Source organism: Microtus oregoni, unplaced genomic scaffold (genome assembly GCF_018167655.1).
Source record: "Microtus oregoni isolate MIOR12 unplaced genomic scaffold, Mior012 000004F_ref0000308, whole genome shotgun sequence".
NCBI classification, from domain to species: domain Eukaryota; kingdom Metazoa; phylum Chordata; class Mammalia; order Rodentia; family Cricetidae; genus Microtus; species Microtus oregoni.
Window position 1 is genome coordinate 53,074,163 of NW_024543063.1, and position 14,634 is coordinate 53,088,796.

The following is a 14,634-nucleotide window of genomic DNA, read 5'->3' on the forward strand; positions in this document are numbered from 1 at the left end:
ACAGTATAACGACCAAATGGGCATGGAGCATGCATTGGAAAAGGGGCTCATTAGACAACAGTGATTTGCCTAATTCTCGTTTACTGTGGCCTCTGAGAAACTTGTTTCATCAATGTTTGTAATAACAGCAGCACAAAAAAAAAATATTAGAATTACTAGAACCCAGGGATGCCTGGAAATTGTTTTTAAGAAATTTGGGTATGGAAAGTGATAATTAATCCAGCAGGCATTTTTAGCTCTTTTTAAGAGTCAGAGTATATACAGTACTTGGGACAAATAAGTGTCTGTCCAGATGTTTTACAGATAACTTTGGAACTTCAGTAGTTCACTCAGCCATTATTTTGCAGTAGAAGGGCCATGGGTCTCATCTTTAGGTACTGTAGATTCCAAGGTTTTATCATAAATACCTCCTTACCATCAACATTTTGTTGAGACTATTAATTCCTATGTTGTGACGTTCTTGAATCTTTTGTGAATTTTTCGATTACCCTATAGAGTTGAGATGGACTTTTCCCTGTATAACTAGTAGTCACTGTCTGAGTTTTATTTGTACCTGAGCCATTACTAAACCAAATTTTTTAGCTTTAATTATTTGATTTGATTAAGGAATTTCTCAATAAATAAACATCAGTAACATTAAGTAGCTTTTAGTACCATCCCAAACTCTTTAGTGGTGATTGTTAATTGGTAGAGGATTTAATAATGTTATCCAGCATTTTGCTGGTCTTTGAATCTAGTCTAAAACCTGAATATGCAATTTCTAATGAATAAAAAGCTAAAAAGATGGAAGAGTCACAATTTACCTAAAGACAGTTATCTAACTACCTATTTAAGTCATTATATAGTTAGTGCATATGGCGAGAAGATAATGCTGGCCACTCCACTTAACTGAAAATTGTATGACACACAATTTTATCAAAAACCAGTATTTCCTTGAGCAGTAATGAATAACAGGCTGCCAGTACACCTTACATTGGCCCGAGTTTGTTGTTTTATATTGTATCACGTGGCAATGGCTAATTATCATAAGTTGTCTAATAAATGTGATGGATTGTCCAATTAACTCTTCATCAGCATCAGTTTTTGAGGATGCTACCTATTGAAACGGATGGTGGTTTATGACCTCCATGTTGCATATGTATCTAATTGCTCCTGAGACAATAATTATTAAGTTTCCTAAGCCTCATTCAGTCATTTTGTTTTACAAATTACGATACCTCAGAGCTTCCCAGTTCATTTGGCTTCACAACTACGAGTCTCCAAGGATTACTAAAGTTCTGTTGTAGAAAGTAAGCATTAAGGAAATCTACAAGGAGATCATAATCTCTCTGTTCTGTAGGTTTTCCATCGACCGCCACACTGACTTGGAGAGACAATTCAACGTCAATGCAGATGATGGGAAGATAACACTGGCAACCCCACTGGACAGAGAACTAAGTGTCTGGCACAACATCACCATCATTGCTACTGAAATCAGTAAGTGTCTGGGTTTGTCTCCTCTTTTTGGGGAATATATTCATTTAGTACTGACTGATTACATTATAAAGGCTCGGTCATGTTTAGATATGTTGTTATTGGGATTTATTTCATTGTATCATTCCAACACAAAGCAATTTACACTCTACTAAACTAACAAATGTTAATAGTATATATTATAAGGAAGCGTTTTCATATCTGCATATTTTCGTATTTTTTCTTATTATAGACCATTAAAATATTTAATAAAAATTCAATATGACATTTTTCTTAAAGCTATGTGTAAAATCTGCTGTTTTATAGGGAATCAGTTTGTAGTGTTAATAAAATAACACTTCTGCCTGCCTTTGATAATGAGGATTTTTATACTTAATGAAGCTAATACAATAGGTTCCTAGTAAAAACTCATATGACACAGTCTTTGTAATCATGCATGTTACTTCACTAATTTTTTTTCCCTAAAAAAATAATGTGAGTGGGAGGATTCAATTCCCTATCAACCACACAGGAAGTCAGGTATGGTAGTGTTTGTTCACAACTTCAGAGTTGTGAGGAAAGACAGACAGATCCTGAGAGTTTGTTAATTAGTCAGTCTAGCTGAAACAGCTAGTTCAAGGCTCAGTGAGAGATCTCACCTCCAAACATAAGATAGGGAAATGACGGAGGAAGACATCCCACAGCCAATCTATGCCCTTTACAGGTGTCTGGATTGGAAAGTGAGCATATGTGTTCGTGAGCACGTGCGCACACGCACACACACTCCAACACACAAAATAAAAAAAGAACACTCTTTTTTACTTTATTTCCAGTCAAAATACACACGGCCTAGAATTAAAATACATTTCTGTTAAAGGCATGATAAAACCTTCAAAGCTACCGAAATTCAAATGAGATGATACTGAATTCAAGCAGCACTGTGATAAAGAAAATGTGAAAATGGAGGTAATATTAATAGCCTTGTTTTTATTCCATAGCAACAGAAACACATTTAAAGAGGAACATTAATAAAGCATAATGGGCACTTATGTATACCACAGAGAGAGTGCAGAGTAAAATTAGAGCTATATACTCTAAAAGCCACTTTTTGTTCTTGACTAGCAACTGTGAAAACAAAGGAAGCATCTCTGAGACATGGGGATGGACAGATAGATACCCAGGTGTACAGAAGGATGCATCTGTGAGGTATGAGGAGTTTCCTGAGTGGAGACTTGTAAAAAGGATTGTCGCTGGATGTGGTGGGGCAAACCTGTTATCCTAGCACTGAAGACTTGGAGAGAAGGAGATCTGGATTTTTTTTTTTTTTTTTTGACAAGGGCTACATGATGAAACCCTGTCCGAAAAGGAAACGCACACAAGAGAATCTAAATACAGAAGACCAGCATCTGTGTGGGTTGATAGCATATTTAAATGGAGAGAATGGCTGGATCTGGGCAGACACGAGCCTTGGAAACTGACTTGCCTGGTTGCAGATACTATTTTCCCCCCTCAGGCCTTAATGTATCTGCAGTTTCTTCCCTGTAACATTAAGGGAACAGTAAAACAAAGCACATCTTTTGCTTGTCTGGGATTATTAGAAGTGTTAAGTCCATTCAGAAGTGTACAGACATGAAATGCTTATAATTTAGAGTGCTCAAGTGCTTCATCTTTCATCTTTTAAGAGAGAAGAAAACGTGAATTCCATTGCATTAGCCTAAGACCATTTAAAGCCTGAAGGGGGAAAAGATGTTCTTTATAAGGCATATAAGCAGTAGTTACTTTTAAAATATTTTTTTGTCATGAATAGAATACAATCTACTCAAGTTAACCTTAACCTCTGCTCCAATTTTAATGAGAACGATGCTTCTGTTTTAATATTCATCAAGGTTGTCCCAATTATAAGCAATCATGTACTCTGTTCTAAGGAACAAAAGTAAATGAATTCACCAAACAGGTGTTTAAGAAACATTTCAGGGCAATCTAGAAACAAAAGATTCATTTGCAAGGAATCTCAAAATGAGAAAGACAAAAGAAAGCAGATGTTCTGGGGCAAGGAGCTATTAACTCCAGGAAGACAAGAGTACCAAAGCCCTGTCAGAGATATGCACATCTTTCATTCCTCACAGTGTGGATACTACAGGGAGTAAAATAGACCAAAACCCAGTTTTCTTAGAGTTTCCCCTCCTTTGGCCCTAGAAAGAGTCCATTGTGGTGGGCTCAGATATCCATAAAGAAAGGTACAGAGGTGAGAGAAACCATGAATGACTGAAACTCAATCTGGTCCATGTTAGTGGAGAGAAAAAATGCCAACAGGGACTTCCCTTGACGAATTTAAGATAATAGTAAAAAATATTTTGGAATAAAAATGAAAAATGGCCCTTGCTATAATAGTGAAACAGCTAGTTAGTATTTACATGATTAGTGCTGCAAATATAGGAAAATCAAACTAAAAGACTATTAAATAAATAAGACCTTTTGGAAGCATATTATCATAGTAAGCTCTCAGATTTGTCACTGACAAAAGTGGAAATAAGTCTCTCTCTCTCTCTCTCTCTCTCTCTCTCTCTCTGTGTGTGTGTGTGTGTGTGTGTGTGTGTGTGTGTGTGCACGCCCGCGCACATGTGTACATATCCATTTTAGCTTGATTGCTTGGCAAATGCCAGTGAGCTTCCTGGACCCTTCTGCTCTGTCTCCTGGTACTGAATTAAGTTGGGCTCAGGGATTTTGAGTTGAGGTCTCCTGAGTTATATAACAGTTTACTCATAGACTCATATTCTCATTCCCTTTATTTAATTTCATTGAACTTGATGAGTAAAGCCTCAATGACCTTAATTGGTTTATTTCAGCCAAGAAAATTAATTTAGGTAAAATTGTTAAATGGTAACTATTGCCAGTCTGATTTTTTGCAGTCATGTTCTTAATGCTAACAAGAATGAGAATATAAAAAAAATATATATTTAATTTTTGCATTTAAAATAAATTCTTGGTTAGGCATAAATCTCAAAACTTTAAATGTACAATTAATTGTAGCATGCTTTCTAATTGGTCCTAATAAATAAAATTTGTAATCAGATATTAGGGGGTGAAGGCTGAGAGGTCAGAGAAGTAGTGCAGCCAGCCACTAGAGAGTCCTTTTTACCTCTACCCAAATTCTCAGACCAAAGGGGCACTCCTGCCTTCAGACAGCCTTGTTATCCAGACTGCTTATCCAAACTACATCTGAGCTCCTATCTTCTCCCTCCTTATATTCCTCTCTTTGCCATGTCATATCCCTTACTGTCTCCACCTCTATATTCCTGGAATTAAAGGCATGTGTTTCCCAAGAATTGGGATTAAAGGTGTGAGCCACCAGCTCCTAGCGATTAGTGGCTTAGCTCTGCACTGTGATCTTCAGGCAAGCTCAGTATCACTGGAATTAAGCTATCCACTTTCAAAATCATGATGTAAAGTAGAGGAAATAAGATCGTGAGAACTTAGAAAAAGTGGAATAACTGTGAAAATGTTTTAGAGAGTTGTGACTCGGTTTGATTATGGAGTGTTTAACGCAATATTTATCTTGACAGCCATAGACTCTCACTTGGGAAATATATTTTAAAGGGTGTTTGTTGTATTTAACAGGAATATGAAAGCCATCCAGGACAACAGAACCCCACAGGAGAAGGTTCTAATAACGATAGAAAAATATTCATTTCCAGGAGAACCATTTAAAATTCCTGTCGGGATGCAATCTCATCAGAGAAAAAGATTTAAACAAATGAAATTAATTTAAGAAGTGGATTTTAAGCAAGTCCATCTGTTACCTATTTTGTGAATGGAGATGTCATCCTTTATTCTCTAGTGCCAGATTAACTTAAATGAGACCGAGATAGCACTCGGTGTGTATTACCAAAGTATATCAGTGATTACAGATCGAGCCTGCCATCCTGATCAATTGGAAGGTCTCATGAGATCCATGCGCCTGGAGTTAGATGCCCATGTGTTAGAAAGAGATTAGATAGGAGTACTAGATTGCTGCTTGCAACATACCCATCTCCAGAAACTATACTATGTGGCTGTTGTTTATTAGAACAGTTAGGACCCATTTGAGTTCAAATATGCTGAACAACTTAATAGTGGGATAGAATTATATAAGCTATATAATGCATTTAATCCTTAAATAATCCCTTGAAAGCAGGTAGTGCTATATAGATATCCAAGACAGTAACACTTGAACATGTTGTACGTGACTTGTTCAGGATAGTGTGCGTAACAAAGGTTGGGGTATAAAAAAAAGTACAAAATCTTCAGTTGAATATTCTTTCTTTTTCATATGCTGCTTAATCTGAATTCTCATCATTCATTTCTATTTCCTAACCTGAGTTAAGGAGTAAAGAAAGAATGGGAATATTAGGTCAGACACACAATAAATAAATAATATATTTATGTATATATAATACATATTCAAACAATATTAAGCACAAGCACATCCTTGAGCATACTCAGTTAAAATCAGTTCAGGATTGAGAAGACAGTAACATGTTTAGGTCCTGCTGGAGTCAGGATCATATGACACATATTCAAATGTTTAAATTGGCTGGCTGGCAGAATTACTTCTCGGGTTCTCTAGCTTAGCACCATAAAGACAGCATGTTCAACTTTCTTCAAAATGTTTCCTTAGAAAGAAAAGGAAGGAAAGAACATTTGAAGGCATTTACTATGCAATTAAACCCGCATTTCAAATAATAATACATTTCATCAACAGTCAGCCCTTCTTTGAAAAGTGCAAGCGTTTTCACATAGAGGGGCCTGGCATGCCAAGCAGCAGTTATTGTCAAAGCAGGCTGTCTTTTACTAAAACTTATTTTTTTAAAAAAGGCAGGGGTTGGAGACTTTCCCAACTAGAATTTTAACTCCAGATTAGATTTAGAGATTAGAGGACAAATGCAGGTAGCTCAGAGTTAAGAGCATTTGCTGCTCTTGAAGAGTACCAGGGATTGATCCATCAGCCATATAGCAATTCACAACCATCTAGAATTCTCATTCTAGGAAATCCAATGTCATCTCCTGATCTCCCCCAGCACCAGGAACCCACACAGTCCACACTACAAGAGAAGAAGTTATTTTCAAATTTAAAAACATAGTTCAATAAAATATAATAGCCAGGTGGTGGTGGCACACTGCCTTCCTGACTCTGGAGAGAGAGTCAGAGGCAAGCATATCTTTGTAAGTTTGAGGCCAGGCTGGTCGACAGAGTGAGTTCTGGTTAGCGAAGGACACACAGTGAAACCATGTTTTAAAAACAAAATAATATTAAATAATAAATAAATATTAATAATAAAAGTAGGAGTGCCTTAAAACAAAAATATATATCCTGTATCTTAATTAAAGTAGAAACATTTCAATAAAGTTCCCAAGCTAATAAAAAATTCATATGCATAAAATAGAGACAAGTAATTGTTTAAAAATCATAAACAAAAGATAATTCTTCATCTGTCCCAAGATCTAGCTTTATTAAATCAGTTCTACAAAAAGATAGATTCCAGAACCTACTATTCACAGTGTTGGATTCATCACCTAACCTCCAAAGTCAGGTGGTCAGTTGAACTTATAAGCAATGAAGACTGGGAGGAGAAAGGCAGGTGTTTCATTTCAATCATCTTATGATTTGTCTCTGCTCATTGTGTGTGGTTTTGCTATGTACTTACTGAACTGAGTTGGACCAGGACTGGGAGTTGAAGAATGTGAGTTGTTTTTCATGCAGCTATAAGAGAGATACAGAGCATTTGAGGACTGTGAAGAAACCTAACTATTTAGAATATCCTTTCCAGGGAGTTTCCAGAGACACTGAACTCCGATTTTAAAGACTGGCCTCTGCACAGAACTCGATGGTGTGGGATCTACAGTGACAGAACTCTAGAACTGTGTGCACGGGAACTCACAATTGTCATTTACAGAAAGCATGCACACGACTGCTGGTTACCTGAAAGTATCCCAAGCAAGAAGCATATAATTGACCATTAAATTAATATCTTTGAGTTAGTGATAATGCATCATTCAGGCTCACTACGGTGAAGCGCATACAGCGTTGCAAATGAAGCTTTCACTAATGATGGCTGAATCTCCCAGGAAAAACACTAGTTTGATAGCATTTAAGGAATGTTTTTTTTTTCTTGGCATAAAGCCAAGTTGCTAGAATAATTGTTTTGTTCAACCTAAGTTGCAAAATAGTATGTATTGTATTTTTGCCCTCTCATGGAGAAGAGTCTGGGGTTCTAGAATTAAGTGGACTTCTTGACCACGACTTGGCTTTCTATCTCTAGGCACAATATTCTTTCGTTTCTACTTTCAGTTTTCTCATCTGAGAAATAAAAATATTAATTACTCTTGGGTATAATCAGAATTAAATTTTAAGTGATAGTGTTATGCCTTTTAGTGCAGTATAGATTTATCTATACTCTTTTAAAGGGATAAATTCTTCATATTTTCTATAGTTAATCCTGTTCCTAGGTTTTTATTATTTTCTGAATTTAAGATTATCTATTTAATCTTTTCTATCTATTCTCCATTTCTTTCCCTTCCATACAACAATAGAAAAAGAAAACAACAAAGCCTGCTTGTTACTAATAGGTGCAGCTCTTTCTGTGGGTACTTTTTTTTTTTTTTTTTTGTACCCACCTCTCTCACATCCTTGATCCAAGCAAGGTAGACTAAGCACTTAGTAAGGCATGGCTCCTAAAGTGAAACAGGCATGTGTTTATACAGTTACATGCTATGCTAGTACAGGCTGATTAAACTGAAGACTTTGGATTTAACATCAAGAAAGGATTCACGGGCTGGAGAGATGGCTCAGAGGTTAAGAGCATTGCCTGCTCTTCCAGAGGTCCTGAGTTCAATTCCCAGCAGCCACATGGTGGCTCACAACCATCTGTAATGAGATCTGGTGCCCTCTTCATGTCCAGCAGGCATACAAACAGACAGAACACTGTATAAATAATAAATAAATAAATTAAAAAAATAAAATCATAAGTAAAAATTAAAAAAAAAGAAAGGATTCACTATGCTTCAGTGTGCATAGTAGGTATCAGAGTCAGGACTAGCACTTGACTAGGATCAGTGTCATTTTTGTTTAGTGTAGAACAAGAGAGTCCACATCCATCTGTACCACTTTCACAGAAAGGTAGAGGCAATAAGCGCTAAAGTGGACATTGATCGTTCAAATGCAGGTAGGGTAAAAGAGCTCTAAGTGCCTAAGAGGCTCACTGGAATTATATGCCAAATACAATAGTTGCATACCAAATGCCTTTAAAAACCTAGAAACTCAGATAAACATACAGGCATTATTAGGAGGAGATCAGGGTTCTCATCCAAGCAGGACAGAATGAAATGAATGTTGCAGTTTGAATAAAAGTGGCCCCGAAAGGTTCATGTACTTTAAAGCTTGTTTCTCAGTTGGTATACTTTAGGGAAGGGTTAGGAGGTGTGCCCTTGTGGAGGAGGAGTATCACTGGAGGTGGGTTTTGAGGTTTCAAAGGCATACACAGAGCACAGTTTCTATCTCTGCTTTCTGTCTGAGGATCAGGATATAACTCTCAGCTACTTCTCCAGCACCATGCCTGCCTATGTTCCCTATCATGGGACTAATAGACTAATTCTCTGCAGCTGTATGCTAGGTCCCAATTAAATTCTTTCTTTTAAAAGAGTTGGCTTTGTCATAGTTTCTCTTCACAAAAATAGAACTGATTAAGAGAGAAACGAAGTGAAAAATTTAAACAGCAAATATGAAAGGGATAACATTTTTTTTTCTTGGGAAATGAAGTAGCATCCAAAGAATTTCCCTATGAGGATGGACTGGAGTCAATGTCATTCTAAGACAAAGGGAATGACTGGCACAGGCTCAGGATGAATGCAACATTGTGCGTAGCTCAGGCCAGTTTTTTTTTGTTTTCTTTTTCTTGTTGATTCTCCTGCCACCTTTCCTGGGACATGGCTTTCACTTTATTTCTCTGAGTCTTGACTTGGGAATTTCTCTTTGATTACCTTGCCATCCTGTAACTATCCCAATACTTTATTTGTGCATCTTCTTCATCTCTTTTATTCATTCTCTCTTCTGCCCCAGTCTACTCCAAATGACAAGTGTATTGAGAATGATACTACAGACTTGAATCATGTGCTCTTTGGTGTGGCAATATACTTTATAGTAACCCAGTGATGACCCCGTAATAATCCATAAAGATGCAAGAAAAGAAGCTTGACCCCTTCCTGGCCTCTTTAGAAACCACTCTACCATTGAAATCACCTTTTCTTTACTTCAGAAAAAGCACAGAAAATAGGTAAATAGAAATTATGAATTCAGATTTTCAAGTGCATGTGGGCCACCCATGGCATACTGTTGTCCCTAGGACAGAGTACCAAACCCTAGGATGTGAGAATTACATTATGTATCTAAACAGATGTATGCAAACATAGGGCAATATTGGATCAATTTACCCCCAGGTAATGTTTTCCCTATAAAGATGGAGGAGTCATTTTTATATATATAGACCAGAAGAAAAAGTAGAGTTACTTACAAATACACTAGTCAAAGGAGACTTTCAGGAGTTAAAAGAGCAGACTTCAAAGTCTACTTAGCCTCTATGCAAAATAATAATAAACATAATGATTTTCTGCATTTGAGTTTTTGGGAAATGACTTAACTTCAAACTGTAGGTTCCTTATAGAATTTTCTCAGCTAGATCAAGTTGCTGTGTTTCCTATGCATTACATGTATAGTGCATCCAAATCACTAGTCAACTCTAAGTATTTACTTTTATAATCTTGAGATTTTTTTAAACATGTATCTTTAAAACAAAAAAGTAGTTACATGCACAAATCTTATGCATCATTATATTATTGCTATGTTTTGTTTTTTTAATCAGCGTTTTATCCTAAACACCCAACAAAATGCTTGAAAAGTTAGCTAGATAAAGGAGTAAATAAAGACAATAAATTACCAGCATTAGGAAGTACCCTACAGATTCTGACTCTATACAGGCACTACTAATCAACTGATGGAAAAGAGATTTTTAAATATATATCACTCACTTATGAATTATAAATTTCAGGCAGAAAAGCACACCTGTATTGTTGCTATCTAGAATTTTTAAGACATTATTTTTTCCTAAGTGACTGACCGAACTCAATAAGAACAGCAAGTGTCAAGGTGCATTTCTTGTAGAAAAATTGTGGAACATTGATTGCACATACATTGACCTCTTCTGGAGTATCAACCAATCTGGGGAGTCAGAGGCCACTAGAAAGGTGCTAGTGGAGAGAAGCCCTGGGTCTCCCATCTTTTTTCCCCCCAAGAGCCAGACCTTCTGATGTAGTAAACGTTATTTTTTCATCCCTTCAAGAGCCGGGAGGCAAGCCTGGAACAATGCCATCCCATAATTCATTACCCAACAAGTATGTTTATCATTTAATCTGATCTGTATTGAATAAGCGGCAGCAGGTTACAGAACAGCAAAGCTGAAAGAATTAAAGTGCAGCATGTTTTCTGATTACAAGAAACTTTAATCCAAAGCTTTGGGTCTGAGGCTAAAAATAGAACCTTGATTCCCTCTGAATGTCCCCAGTCACCTGCATTTCTGTACCAAACCAAGTGGCCGGGTAGAAAGATGTTAGACGTTTAATGTATAATAACTTGGGTTGGTATTTGCTAGTCAATCTGTAGTCACCTTTATAAGGATTATATTTAGGGCTCTGTAGGACAAAGACTATCCTCAATGTAATCCAAGTTCAAAGACTATTCTGTTAGTCACAGGAAGTGCCACACTAACTCAGCTAGTTACTGCTGGTGGTGCACATACAGCTAATAAGCTAAGAAAAGAGAAGTGGCCACCTAGGAGTTGCAGCAATTTTGGAAAAGAATGTGAGTTGAAATTGCGGTTAGTACTGAGTACTGGTGTTGCCTATTTTTAAGTGTGAAACCACTTCCAAACCCAAACAGCCAAAATTCTGTTAGCCTTGCCAAACTCAGCAGTTCTTCTTCTCTCACGTGTATCAGATTTCTCTAAATCTTCACAAATAAACAAATGCCTGGAGTAGAGAGGGCTGGCTCCTCCCAGTACAGGTTGTTTATGTGCCTTGACTGTGTTTTCAAGCTAAACTCTTCATAGCAAGAGGCGGGACTAAGCCCAGAGCACATTCTAAAGATGAAGAAAGTGGAAGGGCATAGATACAGCCAAAAAATAAACTCGAAAGAAATGATGGCTATTTTTGGTTTTGAGGCACCAAATGCACAAAAGCAAAGGAAATTAGGGCTCAGGATCTGAACATACATTCTGGAGCAGGATCGGTCATAACATAGAGAAGGGAAGTGGGGAACTATGTTTATGAACCAACATTTGCAATCATTTAACAAGGCTAGTTAAAACAGATCACTGAAGAAAAAAAAAGTGTTGCAACGATGCTCCCTTTTTGGATTAATGTTGCTGGTTTCAGTGTGAGAAGTAATGTTAGAGTCCCAGCAATATGACTTCAAATTAAAAGGAAAGCTGGATTGGAGGTGAGATTTGAATACTCAGAAGTCTGCTTCAGTTTAGAAGTAATGATTGAAGAGGAGTAGATGTTTCTGGAGACTCTAAGTCCTATTGACTAGCACACAGAGTGGTGAGAGTGTCATGCTCGCTCTGTGATGTGCAGTGCTCTGATCTTCTCTATGCTTGCTAATGTGATCAGCTCTCCCATAGTGGTGGGTCCCTGCCTTCCATTCTTTTTCCCAATAAAGCAAAGACAAAGTACAAGCTTACCAGATAGATTGAGGAGTATAGATTTGATCCTAAATCTGTTTTAGTCTCAATCCCAAGTTCTGAATTGTATTATATATATGCTCATGAAGATTAATAAAGTGTACCTAGCTCACACCACTAAAATTCAAAGTGGACCTCTGTAAAACATATTTCCATCTCCTCACACCCCTTCTTATTTCACCAGATCTTCATGAGCAAATACAGGTGAGAGCAATTTTGATCATGAAAAAAATTTCCCATTATTCCAAATTTTAGGATTAACACCTTTTTCAAAAAATTCCTCATGAGACATTATGGAACACGCTGGGGAATCCATAGTTTCTCTTTCCATTAAAAGTACTGAACGGGTCCGGCTGGGATGGAGGAGATCCAGAGGAGCATGAGAAATTTAATATTTACATCTGTGATATCTCCTGCAGAGGAATTTTCACTCTTAAAAAACTCTGGCTTCTTAATTCTAAAATGATTTAACTCTGAATCGAGGGCTTAGATTGGCATCTAAGTGATTTTGCTATCCACTAAGATAAGTCAGGAATGTTGCTGCAGTTGGCGCCACACTCCAGCTGTTATAATTTCACCGTGAATACATGATAATGGGCTAGAAGAAAAAGACACAGAATAAAATTGGATAAAAAGTGTGGAATAGAAAAGTTTGGACACTGCAATCAAAGAAGTATGAGTTTCAAGAGAGCTGGTACTAACAATATTTTATCTCTATATGAACAATTTTCTTGACCTGCCTCATTTTTAACCAGTGAAAATAAACTATGATATTTAATATAAGGCTAAAACTCCCTCTGTAAGTTCAGGGAACCTTTATAATGTTATAATGCACATGAATGTATGCATGTATCTATGTCACAAAACATATACACTATTTTTAAACAATGAAATGATAAATCCTCTAACTGTGCTTTTCAGGTGAATGCATGCACACCATGCTCAACATACAGCTACTCTATTTTTAAAAAGCATTGCTTTCTTGGCTTTATTTAGCTGCTTTGTTTAACAATCAAATAAACAACTAATGGAAAGTATGGAAAAATTCTTTACTGGTGTTTAAATAAAATTTGTCATTAGATTGCATGTTAGACACAGCATCTAACTCTCTTTGCCTGTTTATATTTCAATATCTTGGGATATAAAAATACCCACACTGAGTCAGCACTTGATTTCCTGCTGAACTGTTTTTCACATTTCCAGTACAATTATGAAGCAGTTACAAAGATACAAAGATGAACTCCACCAAATACCATAGAAACACACACTTGTTTATTTCAAAGGCAAAATGAATATAAAACAGAAACTGATGTGGAGTGACTACTCAGGGTACCTAATACCTAAAATAAATTTGAAAATATGTAGATGTCTACTAGAAGAGAATGGTTAGACATGGATCATAAAAAACAGTTCCGTATTCTATAAATGACCCATAGCTTAAAAATATGAGACCTTAGAGAAAATAAGAAGGGATGATTTTATTATAGTTCTGTGAACTTTGTCCTTTGAATGAGTGCTGGTGTTCGCAATGATGTCTATCATAAAGGGCTTAAAGATCAGACAGGCCATTTCTAACTGTACAAAATAAATGTAGAATGTGTGCTTAAAGTATCAGTGATTCCAACCAGGGACAAAGTTTGTTGAAAGCCTAGTTCTTGTCTCCATGGAGTTTCTGGAGTGAAAGAAGCCCCTGTGGGCAACGGTAATATTGCCCTGCTAGAGACAAGAATCACACACACCAGCATAAGTAAGGAGGTGATGAATTCCACCTAGGTGGTATCTACTCTAGAGCTCTTCACAGTCAAAGTGGGAGGTACTGCATGACAGATATTAAAACAAGATGATCAGAGGCCACTGGACAATGGAAGAACATCCAGAAGGTTCCCCAACATTGTGATGAAAATGAGTGGCGTGTTCGGCTTGATCTGGTTTCTTTAGCTTTGTCTATAGCAGCTTTAAATGTGAGCATTCCACAAAGATCTCCTGTTTTATTTATTATATGTTTTTATTTAATATATGTTTTTATTTATTTATATATTTTATTTATCATATAGATGCAATTGTAGAACATCTAGACGTGACTATAAAGGGTAGAAAATACATAATCATTTGAGATGTTACAAGTTAGTACTGAGTGTAAACACTTTTTTTTTTTTTAGTCATCATTCCCGCTTTAAGGACTTATTTTTGATATTCTTCATATGTGGGAAAATAAGGGAATCACAATGCTTGTTGATTACATGGAAAGAAGACCATAAAACATGTAGGAGAACATATGAAATTCCCCATTTTAAATTCAGTGTAGTTGTCTTTCTATCACTTGGCTTGCTATCACTCTCTTATAAAAATTTTGGATGCTTTCTAAAGGTAAATATCCTATAATCATGTCATCGGCAATAGAGACATTCATACT

General features: G+C 36.5%; 1 protein-coding gene across 6 annotated transcripts in view; it reads left to right on the forward strand.

The window, feature by feature from the left end:
- Positions 1–14,634, forward strand: part of Cdh8 (cadherin 8) — a 356,477-nt gene that overhangs the window by 243,192 nt on the left and 98,651 nt on the right. For all 6 annotated transcript variants that reach the window (XM_041649655.1, XM_041649660.1, XM_041649657.1 and 3 more), the window contains exon 8: positions 1,340–1,476. In XM_041649655.1, coding sequence (XP_041505589.1) covers positions 1,340–1,476 — 137 coding nt within the window. The remainder of the gene's footprint in view (positions 1–1,339; positions 1,477–14,634) is intronic.